At 37.4% G+C, this 19,194-nt stretch overlaps 1 protein-coding gene across 1 annotated transcript; it reads left to right on the top strand.

Annotated features, from left to right (window-relative positions):
• Nucleotides 1–14,083: 14,083 nt before the first annotated feature.
• LOC133337116 (uncharacterized) lies at nucleotides 14,084–17,762 on the top strand. The gene is made up of 5 exons (XM_061545380.1): nucleotides 14,084–14,210; nucleotides 14,343–14,500; nucleotides 14,596–14,995; nucleotides 16,904–17,056; nucleotides 17,289–17,762. The coding sequence occupies exons 1-5, from the start codon at nucleotides 14,091–14,093 to the stop codon at nucleotides 17,760–17,762; spliced, it is 1,305 nt and encodes a 434-aa protein (XP_061401364.1). The 5' UTR covers nucleotides 14,084–14,090.
• The last annotated feature ends 1,432 nt before the right edge of the window (nucleotides 17,763–19,194 follow it).

Raw genomic sequence — 19,194 nt, 5'->3', positions numbered from 1 at the left:
AACACCACTTACTATGAAAAAGCTACGAAAAGAAAATCTAATGTTGACGGCCCACGCAAACTTATAAAGGACCACGATCTGCAAATCTGCACTTGGAATGTAAGCTCGTTGAAAAGAACAGGAGCAGTTTTCGCCTTGGCGGATGTACTCAAGAAGTACAAAGACGATATTATTGCCTTACAGGAAATGCAATGGAAAGGGACAGGCGTAAGTAAACCAGACGAAAAGAGACGTGATTTGGCTGCGGATGGTTAATAGGAGAATAAAAGACCAGTAGATGAGCGAATTGCGAAGTTCTTCTACATCAGTCATATTTGCGCCCATGCTCCGGCCGAAGACAAAGATGGCCCGAGGAGTAGGGGATGATAGATACCAAGCAACGTCTCTGATTGGCTTTAACATTTCGAAGTCCATGCTTATCTTGGTCCCTCTTTCATCTCAATTGTGGACACTGACTTCCCCGCGGTGCCACCTGGGGATTTTAATGAAAAATCGAGCTAATATGGCCGAAAATATCCATAAGAACTATAAAAAATGGCATGAGGACATTTGGATTCCCCACACTCGGAAAACCCAACCTACTATGAAAAAGCTAAGAAAAAGAAAACCAAACCCCCTAATGTTGACGACCCCCGCAAACGTATAAAGGAAATCTATGATCATATTGGAATGTGCGCACGTTGTACAGAACAGGCGCAGTTCTCGCTATGGCGGAGGAGTACAAAACCGATATTATTTCCTTACAGGAATTGCGATGGTAAGGGACAGGCGTAAGTAAATCACATGATTGCGCCCTGTATTATAGCTGTCATGAAACGAGACATGAATTTGGCTGCGGATTTATGGTTAACAGGAGAATAAAATACCTTGTCTCCAGATTCACTCCAGTAGATGAGCGAATTGCTATAATCCGTATAAAAGCGAAGTTCTTTTACATCAGTCTAATTTGCGCCCATGCTAGGATATTTTAGGATATTTTAATGCAAAAATCGGAAGGGAAAATATCTTTGGCCCACCGTCGGAAAATTCAGCCTTCATGAAGAAACATCCGACAACGGCATGAGGTTGATTGACTTCGCGGCAGCAAAAAACATGGTAGTTAGCAGCACCAGATTCAAGCATCTCGATATACACAAGGCCACCTGGATCTCTCCTGATCAAGTAACGAGAAATCAAATTGATCATGTTGTGATAGACGGAAGGCATTCATCCAAATTTACAGGGGTCCAATCGATCCGAGGAGCGAATATCGATTCGGACCATTACCTTGTGGCAGCCAAGGTACGCACCCGTCTTAATGTTGCAGCAAAGGTGCGATCTAATACAACACGGAAACTTGATGTCGAAAAGCTGCAAACACAACAGGTAGCCGAGGCCTACTCCGCACAACTTACCCATCTGCTTGAAGAAAGCACTTCTTGTATCAAATAGTAACGGTGCACAATGAAAATAATTGCCCAGGACCAACTGCAGCAAAAAGAACAATTGGGTACCAAAAACCACCACCAAGAAACCCATGGTCAGAATTGCAATCAATCGGATATTAAAGACCGGTGGTCAGATGCTGGTAAGGAGCATGCACCATCTGTTTAGTACAATTTGGCTAGAGGAATACATGCCCAATGATTGGAACCTCAGCATCATGTGTCCCGTGCACAAAAAAGGAGACAAGATGATATGCGCCAACTATAGAGGAATAAGTCTCCTTCCCATCGCATATAAAGTGCTATCCGTCGTGCAGTGTGAACGACTGAAGTCAAAGGTCAATGATATTTTTGGATCTTATCAATGCGACTTCAGACCTGGCAAATCCGCCATTGACCAGATTTTCACTCTGGGCCAGATCCCGGAAAATCCCATCGACACATCCACCTATTCTACAGCCCTATCCATTTAGAGGTGTTTAAGTGCGTTCAGCATTCTTGCAAAATGAATACGGCTATGCAGGATAACTTTAACTGGCACAAGGTAAGCACTTAAAGTCGAAAAGGACTTCTCGGAGCCATTTAATACAGAACGAGGATTCAAACAAAGTTACAGTTTGTCGTGTGATCTTTTTAACATCCTGTGTCCCGTGACAAAAAAGGGACAAGACGACATGTGCCAACAGAAAATGACCTTCTGTGCACGCATATAAAGTGCTATCCAGTGTGCTGAGTGAACAGTTGAAGCCAAACGTCAATGTGGCATATAAAGTGCTATCCGGCGTGCAGATTTTCACTCTGCGTCAAAGGTCAATATATTTTCGACAGCCCTATCCGTTGAGGCCATGTATACCTCGGCATCCGCCAAATTGACCTATGATTTTAACTTTGCGGCACAAGGTCAGCAGTTAAAGTCGGAAAGGACCTATCGGAGCCATTCAATACCAAACGAGGATTCAGACAAGGTGACAGTTTGTCGTGTGACCTGCTTAACATCCTACTGGAAATGGTCATACGAGACGCAAAGGTGAACAGAAATGGCATTCTATACACCAAACAACACATGTTACTCGCCTACGCAGAAGACATCGATATAATGGGTCAAACATGGCGAGCGGGGACAGCAACGTTTGAACAAATTGAGAAGGAGTCCGCCAAAGTGTGTAAACGGCGATAAGACCAAGCTGATGGTATTAATGCGCAAGACGTCCTGTAGACTCAGACCAACTGTGGAACTTAAGAACTACAGCTTCGAGGTAGTGAACGGTTTTTTATACCTCGGTACCGCCATAAACAAAACTAATAACATCAGCTTTGAAATTCGGAGAAGGATAGTGTTGACCAACAGATGCTACTAAGGTCTAAGTAAGCAATTGAAAAACAAGGCTACCTTCCGCCAGACCAAACTCACACTCTACAAGATGCTAATAATACCTATGGTTATATGGATCTGAAGCATGGGTACTTTTCAGATTAGTCATCTCTTGGTGTGTTTTAGAGAAAAATTCTCCGAAAGATCTTTCGGCCGATCTGCGTTGACGGTGAATACCGCCCTCGAATGAACTATGAGTTGTACCATATATTCTCAGACATCGGTATTGTCAGACGTATCGAGCTGCACCGTCCACTTTTTTAGGTCATGTTGCAAAGAAGGCATATGAAAGCGAGCCAATTGATCACTCACGCAGAAGGGGACGACTACGAATTAGATGATAAAATCAAGTGGAAGAGAACATTTCGAAACATGGCGTTTCAAATTGGAAGAGGTGCGCACAAGACCGACGCGCCTGGAATTCTTTTTTAAGCCCGGCTTATGGATCAAATGTTCTGTCACAAGCCAGCTAAGTAAGTAAGTGGTTCTAAGTAGTAAAATATATTTTTTCTTTACATTCCAGCACTGACTAAATTAATGTTCTTGCGGTCTCATGGCGAGAGTAATCTCTAAAGACTGCATTTTTTTTCATAGAGCAGACACACTCAGCATTTTCGGAAATTTCTTGATAAGAAGATGCTGAGTTATCAGCAGCAGTTGCAGCGCAATATACACTGAGCTGAGTAAACATAAAAACAGATGCAGTTTAGTCAATGTCCAGCATTTAATAACGAATGACGCGAAATACCACGGACATGATAAATTAAATATAACGCTGCGCTCCGAAGAATTGACGATCAACAGCGACATATATTTTTTTTTATTTATACATATAGTAAACAAATAAGATAAAACAAAGAACAAAAATAATAATAATGTATTAATGTGATAACTATATAAGAAATTTCTACATACAGTGTAGAAAAAAATCGTACGCAATTGCCTATTAGAACCGTTGCACTACGGCACGAGCAATGACGTCACCAAAAGTAAACAAAACAATTGTACGAGCCGATGCCGTACTCAGCGATTGGGATGGTCATATAGCTCTGATGGAACAACCCGATTTATCCTCAATATCACCATATAATGGCAATAGTCCTAATGTTCGAAATAAATCCCAAGAGGAGGAAAATAAAGTAGCTCATGGAGATACCGAAAATGGATATGACCAGCGAGATAAATCTCCTAATGATGATAGTGAATCAAGTGATAGCATACAATCAATGTCACTAAAAAGCGAACAAGAAGTAGATGCTGGAGGAGCAGGAGAAAAAAGTTCCGATTCCGATTCGGGACCCCAGTGTTCGACGAAACCTATTGCCTATACTAATTTAAGTACTAGTACATCTGATGGCCGTGAGACTTTGGGCATAACTACGGTCTTAGGTCGCCACACCAGCACAGATATTATTAGCCGGCCACCATTATCTCGTGGCGGCTCATTTTATCATCCCCTGACAACGGGATCATCAATTGTGGCTGTTAGTTTAACGGAAATTTTAGTAAGTATTAAGTGTGCGGATGCATTCATCCATCCAATTTTTCACACATTCATTTATTCATACATCAATCGTCATAACGCCCTTTGTTTTCAATAAATTTAAAATGAAACTAATTAATAATCTGAATTGTGATAACGCTGGAACAGATGTTTTTGTAGCAATTATCAAATTTGTCTAATATGTATTGAATAACGTTAGGAATTTTTTTAAATTAAAAATTGACAGAGATTGAATGAAATTTAAAAATTCGGAGACCTTCTAACCTTGAAGGACTTCTAGATACCTAAAATGAACAGGACCATTCATATGGGAGCCGTTTTATAACATTGACCTATTTAATTTCTAGAAATAAGCTTTTTATTCACGAGGAATCCGATATGCCAAATGATAAGTAATAATTCTGAAAATAGGCTGGGTTACGTACTTAGCTGGCTTGTGACAGAACGTTTGTCCCATAAGCCGAGTTTAAAAAAAGATTTCCAAGTGCGTCGGTCTTTTGCGCAGTTCTTCCAATTTGAAAGACCTTGTTTCGAAATGTTATCTTCCACTTGTTATCTTCCATTCTCATCACATGACCTAGTCAACGTAGTTGCAGCTCGATACGTCTAACTATGTCGATGTCCGATAATAGATGGTACAACTCATCAACTCAACGCAGATCGGCTCAGATCTTCCGGAGAATTTTTCTCTCAAACACCCCAAGAGCTGCCTCATCTGCTTGCGCAAGTACCCATGCTTCACATTTATATAACAGCACAGGTAATATCAGCGTCTTGTAGAGTGTGAGAAGTGGCGTTGTTCTTAAAGGTGACGTTGTTCTGTTGGCCAAATTACTTCCTCCGGATTTCAAAACTGATGTCATTAGTTTTATTTATGTCGGTACCAAGGTATACAAAATCTTGGACTAGCTCGAAGCTGTAGTTCCAGTTCAAGTTCCACAGTTGGCCCTCATCTACTGGACGTCTAGCGCGTTGATACCATCAGCATGGTCTTCTCGCCAGTTACTGCCAGTCCCACTTTGACAGAATCCTCATTTGGTTCAAAGGTGGCTGTTACCGCTCGCATATTTCAACCCATTATATCGATGTCATCGGTGTAGATGAGTAACACGTGTTGTTTGGTGTACAGAGTGTCATCTCTATTCACATTTGCATCTCGTATGACCTTTACCTGCAGGACGTTAAAAAGGTCACACGACAAACTGTCACATTGTCTGAATTCTCGTTCGGTGTTGAAGAGCCCCGAGAGGTGATTTCCGACTTTAATTGCTGACCTTTTTCCAGTTAAAGTTAATTTGCCGTATTCATTTTACTGAAATGCCGAAAGCAGACATGGCTTTAAATACCTCTGAATGGATAAGGCTGTCGAATGCCGGGTTATAGTTGACGAATGGTGTTTTTCGTAGGTCTTTTCCAGGATCTGGCGCAGAGTGAAAATATGGTCAATGGTGGATGCCAGGCCTAAAGCCGCATTGGTATGGTCCACACATCACGCTGGAAAGCACTTTATTTGCGATGGGAGGAGCTGGTGCATGCTCCTGACCAGCATCTGACCACCGGCCTTGAATAGTTCGGCTTGTAACCCATTAGCACCTGCTGATTTATTATTCGTCAGCCGATTGATTGCTATTCAGACCCCAGGAGCTTTGCAAAATGCTGCTTCCAGATCCGCAACACACTATCTGTATTTGTAACCTGGTTTCCATATTCAACTCTACAGAAGGATGAAGGATCTCGAAGGTTTCCAAATGTTTATACCTTGCGCTTCAGATGACAGTCGAGTAGTGACCAATGACTTTCACTGATCCTACCATAATGGTCAGCTTTGTCAATGATGGTTACTCTCTGGCAGGTTTCAATGGTTCCGATTTTCGCCTTCCCTGTGGTTGTCTTCCCAATTTATTTTTGAAGAAGACCCTGAAGGTTCCTGGGAAGAATTGTCAATAGGTCCGACTTTCATCTTCCCAATGACAGCCATTCCACTATCTTTTCTGATCTCTACTGGTCTACATGCGAAACCACAGGTTTAGCTGCTTTCTTAAACAAGGAAATCATTGCGGCAGGTTGCTGTTCCTCCTTAAATCTCATCATCTTCATTTCTATAGGCATTGAGGAGGATTTGATTTCTGTTGTTCTTTTCGTACTTCCTCTCGAGCTTTAGGTGCTTCTTTATGAATCTGAATTCCTTCTCGCTGATCACGTATGTATCATTGCAAAAAACAAATTGCCCTTCGATGTGTGGATGTAGGAACAGCCAGAGAGGGTTTCAAAGTGGCATTGGAGCGCACATTTTTAATTTGTGTCCCTTAAGGAGCCGTTTGCCTCCGACATATCTACGACGGATTCCGCTTCAGAGGAGCCCATTCACACAGCTGGCATATTTAACGTCTTCTGTCGATTCGCGTGTAGAGTACTGATGACAATGACATCAGCATCGACATCCTCACCTGACATTGGGGTATCATTCCATATGTCAGTTGGGATGCTCTCCTGGCTTAGATGGATGCTGCAGTATTCCTCATTAATGCTAAAGAGGGATTCATTTTGTCTGGTCAAATTATCATTTATGTCGCCCAAGATAGGCGCAAAGTCGTCCCCTTACGCATTTGGCGTGAACAAACGCTTATTGATTTGTGAGAATAGTCCGTGTTCGAATCCGAGTTCATATTTCGAGTATTTACGCTTGCGAAATTTGAGGCTGAGGGTTCCAAGGCAACCACACCATCAACAGAACCCTGACTGCAAACCATATACACTGATGGGTACGAGTTTGCATAACACGCCTGCGTTATGGCATCATCGTTATGGCATTATCGCAACCCATAAGTTTGTTAATTTTTGGGGGGCTAAAAACACTTCGCATCGTCCGTCCAGAGGATAATTGGAATTCGGTCATTTCCCCCTATAGAGGGGGAGGGCCCTTTGCACCCGCTGAATGTCCGCGACTGTTTATTTTATTCACAACTACCCAAAAAACAGTATTGGGCTTTCCACTATCCGCAACCTGTGGAAGCGACCGATAGAATTCAGCTATGCGCCCTATTGCATGTATTAACTTAAATAGCACTGTTACAGCGTTTTTTAAAGATTATATCCGCGGAAAACATATGTGGATCATAATTTTTGTAGTAGGCACAAGGCACAAAGTATGTTTAAAAAAACTCGACATTTCATTCAACAAAGCTTCTCTAACATTTCCTAACCAACTTTAATGGCAGAACTGTCTCCATGCGTTATATTTTCTGCCCGCTACTATAAACGTATTATTAACTATAGTCTGCTATTTTTACCTAAGAAATTCCAACTTTTCAAGTATGTGCTTGACAACCCCACTATCATAAATTTAATTCAACAGAATTGTTTTTAACAATAAACCAGTAAGGAAAGTTCAAAAGTCGGACGGGGCCGACTATATGATACCCTTCACCACTATGGGTACATGCAATACATGTTAATATCTACAATATCCTGTAGATATAGACATTTCGCATACATCAGTCGGGACCTAATTCAGTACTCTGTGTAAAATTTTGCTTCAATCGGACCAATATTGGGAGTTTGGTGCACAATTTACCTTAAATCGGACGAAACTATATATGGGAGCTATATCTAAATCTGAACCGATTTCAACAAAACTTCGCATTCATCAATGACCTAATTTAGTACGCGGTGCAAAATTTTGTCTCAATCGGATACATATTTGCAGTATGTTGCTCCATTTACATAAAATCGGACGAAACTATATATAGCATATTTAGATATAAATCTGAACCGATTCCAACTAAATTTCTCATACATCAGTCGGGACCTAATTCAGTACTCTGTGCAAAATATTGCTTTAGTCGGACCACTATTGGGAGTTTGGTGCACTATTTACATGAAATCGGACGAAACTCTGCCAAATTTCATACAAATCGGATCATAAATGCGATCTGTACTTTGTTAACAAAAATACATGGACGGACGGACATGCATGTATCGACTCAGAAAGTGATTCTATGCATATTCACAAAAGGAACCATGGGTCTATCTCGATTATTTTTGCCTGTTACATACATATGCACAACGACACAATACCCTGTACCACAGTGCGGTGAAGGGTATAAAAAGGTGGTTATAAGGGGACCACCCCTAAAAGGAGACGAATATTAGTAATTTTTAGGAGGGAGGTTTGTTACCATATACGACTACAAAAAACCAAATTACAAAGAATTTGGTTGAAAAACGCGTTCAAGAACCCCAAAATACCGAAAATTGGGGGGTACCCTTATATGGGGGCTACCCGAAAAAGTGGACCTATATTTATTATTTTTAGTGGAGATATTTGCTACCTAATAAGAACTCGATGTACTAAATTAAAGTCAATTCGGTCGATAAATACGATCGGAACCCTCAAAATACCAAAAATTTGGGAGTACCGTTATATGGGGACTACCAGAAAAACTGGAACTATATTTACAATTTTTAGTGGAATAATTTGGTACACAATAAGAACCAAATGTACAAAATTTCAGAGAATTCAGTTATAAAACGAGCCCAAGAACCCCAAAATACCGAAAACTGGGGGTATCTTTATATAAGGGCTACCCGAAAAAATGGACCTATATTTATAATTTTTTGTGGGGACATTTAGTACCCAATAAGAACCCAATGTACCAAATTTCAGCGTATTCGGTTGAAAAACGCGCTCAAGAACCCCAAAATACCGAAAATTGGGGGGGGTACCCTTATATGGGAGCTATGCCTAAACGTGGACCGATTTTCTCCAATTTCAATAGGGTTCGTCCTTGGGCCAATTAAGTGACCTGTGCCAAATTTCATCCAGATCGGATCAGAAATGCGACCTGTACTTTGTTAACAAAAATACATGGACGGACGGACAGACGGACGGACGGACAGACGGACATGCATAAATCGACTCAGAAAGTGATTCTATGCATATTCTCAAAAGGAACCATGGGTCTATCTCGATTATTTTTGCCTGTTACAAACATATGCACAAAGACATAATACCCTGTACCACAGTGTGGTGAAGGGTATAAAAACGAAAACAAAAACAAAAAACTTTAAAATTCTGGATAATTGCAGAACTCTTCCGTAACAATTTAATTAGTTAGTGTTAATTAATACAATGCGGATATTTATTGTTTATCAAAGTCTATTTTATATCAAGCAAATAAATAATATTTATATCTTTGTATGATTTGAACTATTTATTGCTTGAAAGAGTATGTATGTATGTATTTCTACTATATGAAGATCTGTGCTTTGTAACAATATTTTTTTTCGAGTCACAATTCACTCACTTATTAAATTATAAATGATAAAATCACAAGTCGTTTTTCTGTCCATTTTATCTATAGGCGTAGTAGGGTCATTCACATAATTGTTGGGTGTTCATTTAATCTATGCTACATTTTGAAGTGTTATTTCGTTAAATGTTATTATCGTATATCCAGAGTAATTCTCTGAATGAATTGTACACTCGTAAAAGATAAGAATAAATTCTTATCAATTACGAGTCATTTATATTCGCTTAACACGCAAGATTCGTTTCGTTACCCTACAAAGTATATCCAATTATGTGGTTACAATACAAACTGGTTTGTCGCCTAGAAGGGCACTCTACATGCGTAGCATTGTGTTTTATACGATGTAAAATATGTTTGACGAAGCATCTTAAATAATTCTAGAAAATTGAGTACCAGAATACAAAAGTAGTGAGAAGAAATATCAGAAACGATAAAATTCCTTTTCCGGTGGTACTTCAGAGTAGTTTCCATCGAAAGCGTCGACATTATAAAAACTCGGCATAACATCTAAATTGTTATATTTATATTTGTAACATTTATTATGAAAAAATTCTGATAAATATATCTGTTACCTCAGAGGAATCTCAAATATAAGATTGCAGTCGATTCTGTTAAAAAAACGAGTGCAATGTCCTCAAAATACAGAAAATTGCGATTTACCGTATGGGGAGTATACCCAATATTAGATAAATATTAATGAAAACCAACAAATAAAAACGCAACTAATTTTATTCTCAAAATTCCGAAAAATTGAGGTGCTGTTATATAGGTTTATATCTCAACGATCACCGATATAATCCATCTTCAAACTTGAAACAAAAGACGCGTCTATGTTTTTCGCTTTACTAAAATTATTCTATTCCCCTTGCCCCTCTCTTCTACAAACAAAGACTTACCGCAAGTAAACTTGTGTAACATAAATTGGGACATATGATAACAGCTTGAACATACCGAAAAATACGTGAGAAAAAGATGATTAAAATTTTTAAAATATATTATAGTGGGGCTATCGTTATATGGGGCTATAATAAAACGAGGATCAATTTTGATATTTTAGTAGTGAGATTTAACAGCCAATAAGAATACAAAATAACAAATTACAAACAAATTCGGTTAAAAAACGGGCCCAAAATTCACAAAATACCGACTTGGGTCAATATTAATAATTTACCGTTAAATGTGGGCTACAAAACGTGGACCATCTGTGCTCTATCATAAATATTACGATCTTGAGTTATCGTGCCCGACAAAAAACACTGTTTCGCGTTTAAAGTTTGAGAAGCACTCTGTCGCCGCACAATGCTGCCTCAATAAATCGGCTATATCTTCAAGACTCGTTGAGATTTTCACTTGAAATTTTATAGGAACATTCCTGAATTAGTTTGCTAGTACTCCCCTTTTCCCAAAGATACTTGGTATCTAAAGAACGGATGAACATTTCCCATGACAGTCCGTCCGCTAAAATTATAATCGCTAATGCTTTGAAAATTTGCACATGCATTGCTACTGCTTCTAGGATGTTCGGAATTGAAAACTTGACATACGGTTAAAGTTTTATTATAGCTTTCATATAGCGATACCGACTCAAGCATTTTCGGAGATAAAATAAAAGTTCCTGCTTCATTTTTGTATTTAGAAGGTCTTTAGCCGCATATCCCGACGGAATTGGCTGTAATTCGGGGTTTTTGGAAGCTGACAAATAAGTAAGCCATATAAAATGGCCTTCCATTTTCGGTATTTTCCAGGTTATTGTAAAGATTTTTACAGCACATCTCATTAGTTGTCATTCGGCATACCGGTTACATGGAGGGTTAGAAGCATATTTGCAGAAAACTTTTGTTATGGATATATAAAGAACCCCCCACCTATCATTTTCGGTATTTTGAGCATTTCACCTATTTTTTTTTTTTTTTTTTTTTTTGATGCTGACAATTACTTAGCGTATTTTGAGAAGAATCGACATGGAATCGGTCTAAATTAAATATGTGATTTACATAGATATATGTATCAATTTAAAGCACCCCATGAAGATGCCATTCTGAAATATATGCAAAATTGCATGTCAATCGGGCAGACTTGGGGTCTATGGTGTGCAATTTTTGTATGAAATCAAGCAAAACTATGTATTAGAGCCATATGTAAACATTTAAACAAATTGTTAGGGGATAATTTAATGAAATCGGACGAACAAATGTTGAAGCAAAATCTAAATATATACCCAATTAAACGAAACCCCCCCCCCCCCCCCCATTCTCGGAGTCAATTTTTTTTTTTTTTTGATTTAATTCGAATCTACACTAATTCAAGAATGTCCCTACAAAATTTCAAGTGAAAATCTCGAGAACTCTTGAAGATATAGCCGATTTATTGTGTCAGCATCAAGTGACGGCTAAAGAGCTTCTCAAACTTTAAACGCCTTTTTCTCTTTTGCGAATGGCGGGCACGATAACTCAAAAACCAATACCCCAATCGATTTCAAATTTTTACACGTTTCTCTGTGAGTGTAAAGCTATCGTATGAACTAGGATAAAGGCAATCTGTAAAGATCTTCCTTATTTTTTAACTTGGTTTTTGGTCAAAAAAACGGCGATTTTCCAAAAATATTTTTTCAAAGGTCCGCCATTTTGTTAATTTTAGAGCGAAGTCAATAATCCGAGAGCCAGAAATGTACTCTTTCTAACACCGTTGGAATTTTCTGAATCCGATGTTCCAGTGAGGAGTTATCATGCCCGCCATCAAAAATAAGGACTTTTCTTTAATTACAGAAAACAACAACAAAACAATGACAAAAAAATTTGTAAATTATTTTTCTTCTCTTTTAAATCTTCAAATATATATGTGCAAAGTTACAAACCTTAACAAGCATTGGTATTGATTTACCAGCCCATTGAAAATCTTGAAAAATTAAAATCGAGAATGGGTGGGGTTCCCTTAAACGAAACCTAACATACATTATATGTTATCGGACAAACTGTGTTATCCGGATAATTAATGCTACAGGTCCCATTTATTACAATTTAACGGACGGGCATGCATAAATCGACTCAGAAAGTGATTCTATGCATATTCTCAAAAGGAACCATGGGTCTATCTCGTTTCCGTTTGTATGTTACAAAAATATACACATACCCTTCACAGTGTGGTAAAGGGTATAAAAATATCAATATTGGTTCAATTTTTAGGGGAGGCATCATATCACCGTACCTTCCACATTTCGATATTTGGGGGTGTTTGAGAATGTTTTTCAACTTACTATTTTGGATTCACATTGATCTCCCTACGAAACAATTATCAAAATCGACCCATGATTTAGTGTAGCAGACATATAACTGTGCCTTCCATTGGAGATTAATTTCAACGGAATTGGCTGTAATTTGGTATTTTTGCTTCTCATTGAATAGTAATAGCTTTTGTGTAGCCCCCATAAACCTACCAACCAAATTGGCTGTTATTTGGTATTTTGTGTTCTCCTTACCATAAATACCAAATCTTCATACGGTGCCCACCACCATTCGGTAATTTTGAACACGTTTTTCAACGGGTTAATTGGTGGTCAAATATGTTTACCAAAAAATGTATCATGGCATCACCCCCATCACCTCCGGATCGATTTTAGGTATTTTGAATGTTCACTTCATGATGGAGGGTATAAAAAGTTCGACCCTGACGAACTAAACGATGTTTTTATTTATGTTACATTTTAATTGAAAATCATCCTCTCCTCTTAAATCCATCAGCCTATTAATTATTTTCAAAATTAATTTCCCAAAAAATATATAACTCATTAACAAGTCGATCACTGCCACCATAAAGTTCAGTTATAAATTTTAATGAGTGATCTCTGAACTACCAAAATGTTTGGTTATTGCGCCTGACTAAACATCGCGTCGACGTTGGCGCTAACGTCGTCAACAATACCGACAACGAAGCAATGCGGGAGTATCTCAGTTTCGTTGCTACCTTTTACAGTAGCAGACTCCAAAAATAAACCAAAACAAAATAATAACAACAATAGAAATATTAACAGTTCAGATTTCGCTCAAGCAGAAAATTTGACAAAGGCAATTATAAAACGAAACACCGACACTCTCCAACACAAACTCCGTCCCTCTCAAATTGACTGGGGTACGTAAAAATTCATTGAGGCACCTTTTGTTTCGATTCGATTATTATCATCACCACCATCGTTTGTTTGTTATTTTGGGCGCGCAACAGACGCTGGCGCTGATCGACAGACACATCGATCCACGGGGATGTAAACAAAGCAGCAACAACAACACAATGTATTTAGTGAGTGTTTTAGTAGAACTTGAAGAAGCAGCAGCATTTGCTCAGGTTTTATTATTATTTATTATTGTTGTAACAAAAATATAAACAGTTTATCATAAGCGCTTAAAGACATCGTACATACTGCATATCTCCCTTCCTAACTGCATAACATCACGCCGCACTCCATTCCATTCATCCGCGTTGTGGAAATGTACCAGAATGAAGCAGCTAATAGTTCTTTTTGTTTCATAAATCGTTGGAATTTGCCACAGAATGAAGACTATCAAAATGAACCGACCTCAGCCATACTGGACTATTGTAAGCGTACGGTAAGCTAATCATTTTATTTTTTCTCCTCCATCCCTCCCACTCTCTCGTTGAATTGAAATAATTATTATTTGTTTTGTTGTTGTTGATTCATTGCTGCATTTCTTGGGAAACTTGAAAACTTCCACCATCAGTTCCTGCGCCCCTACATGATCATTTTATCGCTGGTTGGCCTCAATCCCATATCGACGGACACGACAAAATGTCGTTCATTTTTAAGTTATTTTCAGTGTCTCAGTTTGGTGGTGGTCCTGATATTTGGTTATTTTTTACAGTATTTGTCATCGTATCGGTAAGTTATCGTTGTTGTTTCAAAATTGCTCATCACTTTGTTGTTCTTGGAATATTATGCCATATTTATTTATTTTTATCTTCTTTGTCCGACAGCGGTGATCGTGGCTTTTCAACAAATCTCAAAAGTCTCCACCTAACCGATGAAAATGCCTCATTGGCCGAACTGCCCGACTACAATGCCTCTCAAACAATTGGTGAACTAATTTTTGGCTATGTCATACCATTCCTACTCGATTTGGCGGGCTATGTCTCAGCTATTATATGCTGCAAATTCATCGATCAGGAACAATTACAAAATCTCATTGAACGCACTTTCCTGATGTCAATGCAACCGAAACGTTTATGCCGCATTCTTTGGCTGCACATTGCATTGGCTTTCATTCTGTTCGGTTGCCTCTATGCTTACGTAGTGCCGGTGGTTGTAATGCAACCCACCATTATCAAGGTCAAATGGTTGACTCACATGGAAAGTGATCTTGGACTATCAGTAAAGGTATGTATGTACGAATGAACGATGAGGAGGGAGTCTTGTGGTAGTGTAGGTCCACTGATAAGCATGATGTGAGTGAAGGGCCCCCTCTTTTTTAATTACCATTTATTTATGTGTGGGATAATAAATAAGTCTGGGGCCTGTTCTGCTGGTAATGTAAATCACTGTCAGGTGTGTGTGTGCGTAAAAATAAATTCAGATTCGAGGTAGTAGTGCTGAAGAATTTTATGGGCAAATATTTTATCACAAGAAAATTTATTCATGTTTATTTTAGTGTTTATGGAACGATAAAACAATGCCAAGCTGAATACCCTACACCGAGGTGTGTAGAATTTTTAGTGGTTCCAAAATTTGGAAACACAAATATCACCACCCCATCCTGATTTCCTCTTGCTGAAATCAGCATGGGATGGACTGTATCGAACTATTCACCAGAGAACCCAAAAAGTATCCTCCATCACAGCAATAGGCGTGGATTTTTGAAAAATATTTTTTCAAAAACCATCACAGCAATAGGCGTGGATTTTTAAAAGAATATTTTTTCAAAAACCATCACAGCAATAGGCGTGGATTTTTAAAAGAATATTTTTTCAAAAACCATCACAGCAATAGGCGTGGATTTTTAAAAGAATATTTTTTCAAAAACCCTCACAGCAATAGGCGTGGATTTTTAAAAGAATATTTTTTCAAAAACCATCACAGCAATAGGCGTGGATTTTTAAAAGAATATTTTTTTTAAAAACCATCACAGCAATAGGCGTGGATTTTTACAAGAATATTTTTTCAAGAACCATCACAGCTTTACACGTGGATTTTGAAAAGAATATTTTTTCAAAAACCATCACAGAAATAGACTTGGATTTTTAAAAGAATGTTTTTTTCAAAAACCATCACAGCAATAGGCGTGGATTTTTAAAAGAATGTTTTTTTCAAAAACCATCACAGCAATAGGCGTGGATTTTTAAAAGAATATTTTTTCAAGAACCATCACAGCTTTACACGTGGATTTTTAAAAGAATATTTTTTCAAGAACCATCACAGCAAAAGGAGTGGATTTTTAAAGAATATTTTTTCAAGCAAAATCATAGCTTTAGGCGTGGATTTTTAAAAGAATATTTTTTCAAAACCATCACAGCAATAGGCGTGGATTTTTAAAAGAATATTTTTTTCAAAAACCATCACAGCAATAGGCGTGGATTTTTAAAATAATATTTTTTCAAAAACCATCACAGCAATAGGCGTGGATTTTTAAAAGAATATTTTTTCAAAAACCATCACAGCAATAGGCGTGGATTTTTAAAAGAATATTTTTTCAAAAACCATCACAGCAATAGGCGTGGATTTTTAAAAGAATATTTTTTCAAAAACCATCACAGCAATAGGCGTGGATTTTTAAAAGAATATTTTTTCAAAAACCATCACAGCAATTGGCGTGGATTTTTAAAAGAATAATTTTTCAAAAACATCACAGCAATTGGCGTGGATTTTTAAAAGAATAATTTTTCAAAAAACATCACAGCAATTGGCGTGGATTTTTAAAAGAATATTTTTTTCAAAACCATTACAGCAATAGGCGTGGATTTTTAAAAGAATTTTTTTTTCAAAAACCATCACAGCAATAGGCGTGGATTTTTAAAAGAATATTTTTTCAAAAACCATCACAGCAATAGGCGTGGATTTTTAAAAGAATATTTTTTCAAAAACCATCACAGCAATAGGCGTGGATTTTTAAAAGAATATTTTTTCAAAAACCATCACAGCAATAGGCGTGGATTTTTAAAGGAAAGTCCCAAGACCCATCACGCAAGAGGCGTAGATTTTTAAGAAGAAGAACCGCCACAGCAATAGGCGTGAATTTTTAAAGAATCATTTCTCCGATCGTTAAAGTAACATTTTTATTTTTGTTTTCAGATACTTCTCTTATTAACAATTGCTGCACAAGATATTATCGAGATCATCATACTGAGTAGCTACTGTATCGAATGTTATCTACTAAAAATACATTTGATGACACTATCACAGAAGTTGCTATTGCATTCAATAGACTCCGTGGATTGGATGAGAGTAAGTAATTTAATGCATATAGCTGAACATGGATATATTGAACACCGAACAGACTTCGCATTATCCCGAAAAAAAACAGATTTTAAAATATTTTTCGTGGATTGCCCACATTACACAACGAAGTTCATATCTTAATTTCCGATTGTTCGTATAACCCATGTTCGACTGTATTACTTAACTCCTTTACTTTTGTTATGGTTCTCTTGTCTTAATCTGCCCTCTCTCTTTACAGGAAATTCTGGAATTTCGTAAACTATTGGATCGTCTTAACAATCATGTCTCCATACCCGTGTGTTTCTTTATTGTCATGAATTTGGCATATGCCTTTGCCGGTTTCATTTTCATGTTCAAAGATTTCGATTTTCATTATTCGGCATTGAAAATTGTTATATTGAATTTTATAAATGTTGTTCTATGGCTATTGCTCGGCCTAATGCCATTCTTTATGGCCTCCTCGCTAACGCATGCCTGTCAAACGGTTAAAGGTAATGGACATTTTTTGCGTGTACGTCCATTCCTCTATCACAATACCTCAACGGATGATCTCAATTCGATGCTAATGTTTGCCTCCACTCTGGATATGTCAGCGAAATTATTTCGAATGCCAATACAATCGAATTATCTGTGTTTTGCCATACTGGTGCTATCCATTGTGGTGCTAACCATGGGAATGTGTTTCAATTTAAGTCTGTTGGGAATGTTTTAGGGAAAATTGTGGGATGAAATTGATGTTAATTTCCTTTTTCCACTCCCTTCAAAAAATAGTATTAAGTATTACTTACGCCAAAAAACGCCCTTGTACATATGTGTATGTTATGTTATTAGTAAAGCAAAGTGATATATTTTATAATGGAATTACCTTAGATGTAAATAATAAAAAAAATATGTATTGAAAATATGTGTAATCGTGTGTTTTTTAACGGATATGGCATTTCCAGTAATTTCCTACTAGAAAAACGCGCAGTGGTTATGATGCAAGAAAATCATATGTAGGTAAAGGATATTGGTTTCGATTTACATAATGCAATATTTGATATTATATTATAATTTCCTTCAATACGTTTTGAAGAAAATTAGAATGTATTACAGCGCAGTGATAGGGGTGGATTTCTAAAATAATATTATTTTTCAAGGACCATAACAGCTTTAGGCGTGGATTCAAGCTACATCACAGCTTTAGGCGTGGATTTTTAAAGAATATTTTCCAATCAACATCATAGCTTTAGGGGTGGATTTTTTAAGGAATATTTTTTCAAGCAAAATCACAGCTTTAGGCGGGGTTCTTTGAAGAATATTTTTTCAAGCAAAATCACAGCTTTAGGCGGGGTTCTTTGAAGAATATTTTTTCAAGCAACATCACAGCTTTAGGCGTGAATTTTTAAAGAATATTTTTCAAGCAACGTCACAGCTTTAGGGGTGGATTTTTTGAGGAATATTTTTTCAAGCAACATCACAGCTTTAGGCGTGGATTTTTAAAGAATATTTTTTCAAGCAACATAACAGCTTTAGGCGTGGATTTTTTAAAGAATATTTTTTCAAGCAACATAACAGCTTTAGGCGTGGATTTTTTAAAGAATATTTTTTCAAGCAACATAACAGCTTTAGGCGTGGATTTTTTAAAGAATATTTTTTTCAAGCAACATAACAGCTTTAGGCGTGGATTTTTTAAAGAATATTTTTTCAAGCAAAACATCGCAGCTTTAGGAGTGAATATTCAACTTTCCAAGAATTCAGAATGCCAAATTACAGCCAATTCATTGAAAAATGGCTTTATATCCCTCCAGCCATTTCATATCCTTTCAAGGTAAACTACAAGGACAACAATACCTTCCAATACTGTACGGTGTAAATTATAACAAGCCCTAAATAGGCTATGAAAAAGGCCATGAAAAACTATTTAAATGTCATACGAAAAAAATCCGTTTTCATTTGAATTTCAATACAAATTGTGTTCAACCTATTTTTATAATTTTATAATCTAATTTTTATAATTGTATTAAAAAAAAATTATTGTGAACGACCATGGCACCCGTTATTAAAGGTCAAGAAATTTTAAACGCCCTAGATGATATTCAAGAGCCTGCGAACTTGACGAAATTTGTTCAACATCTTGCCGTCAATGAGGATAAACCAATTAC

The sequence above is a fragment of the Musca vetustissima genome, unplaced genomic scaffold (assembly GCF_032173495.1).
Source record: "Musca vetustissima isolate MV318-11 ecotype Yass unplaced genomic scaffold, APGP_CSIRO_Mvet_v1 utg36419, whole genome shotgun sequence".
NCBI classification, from domain to species: Eukaryota; Metazoa; Arthropoda; class Insecta; order Diptera; family Muscidae; genus Musca; species Musca vetustissima.
This window is presented reverse-complemented; position numbering and strand designations above follow the sequence as displayed.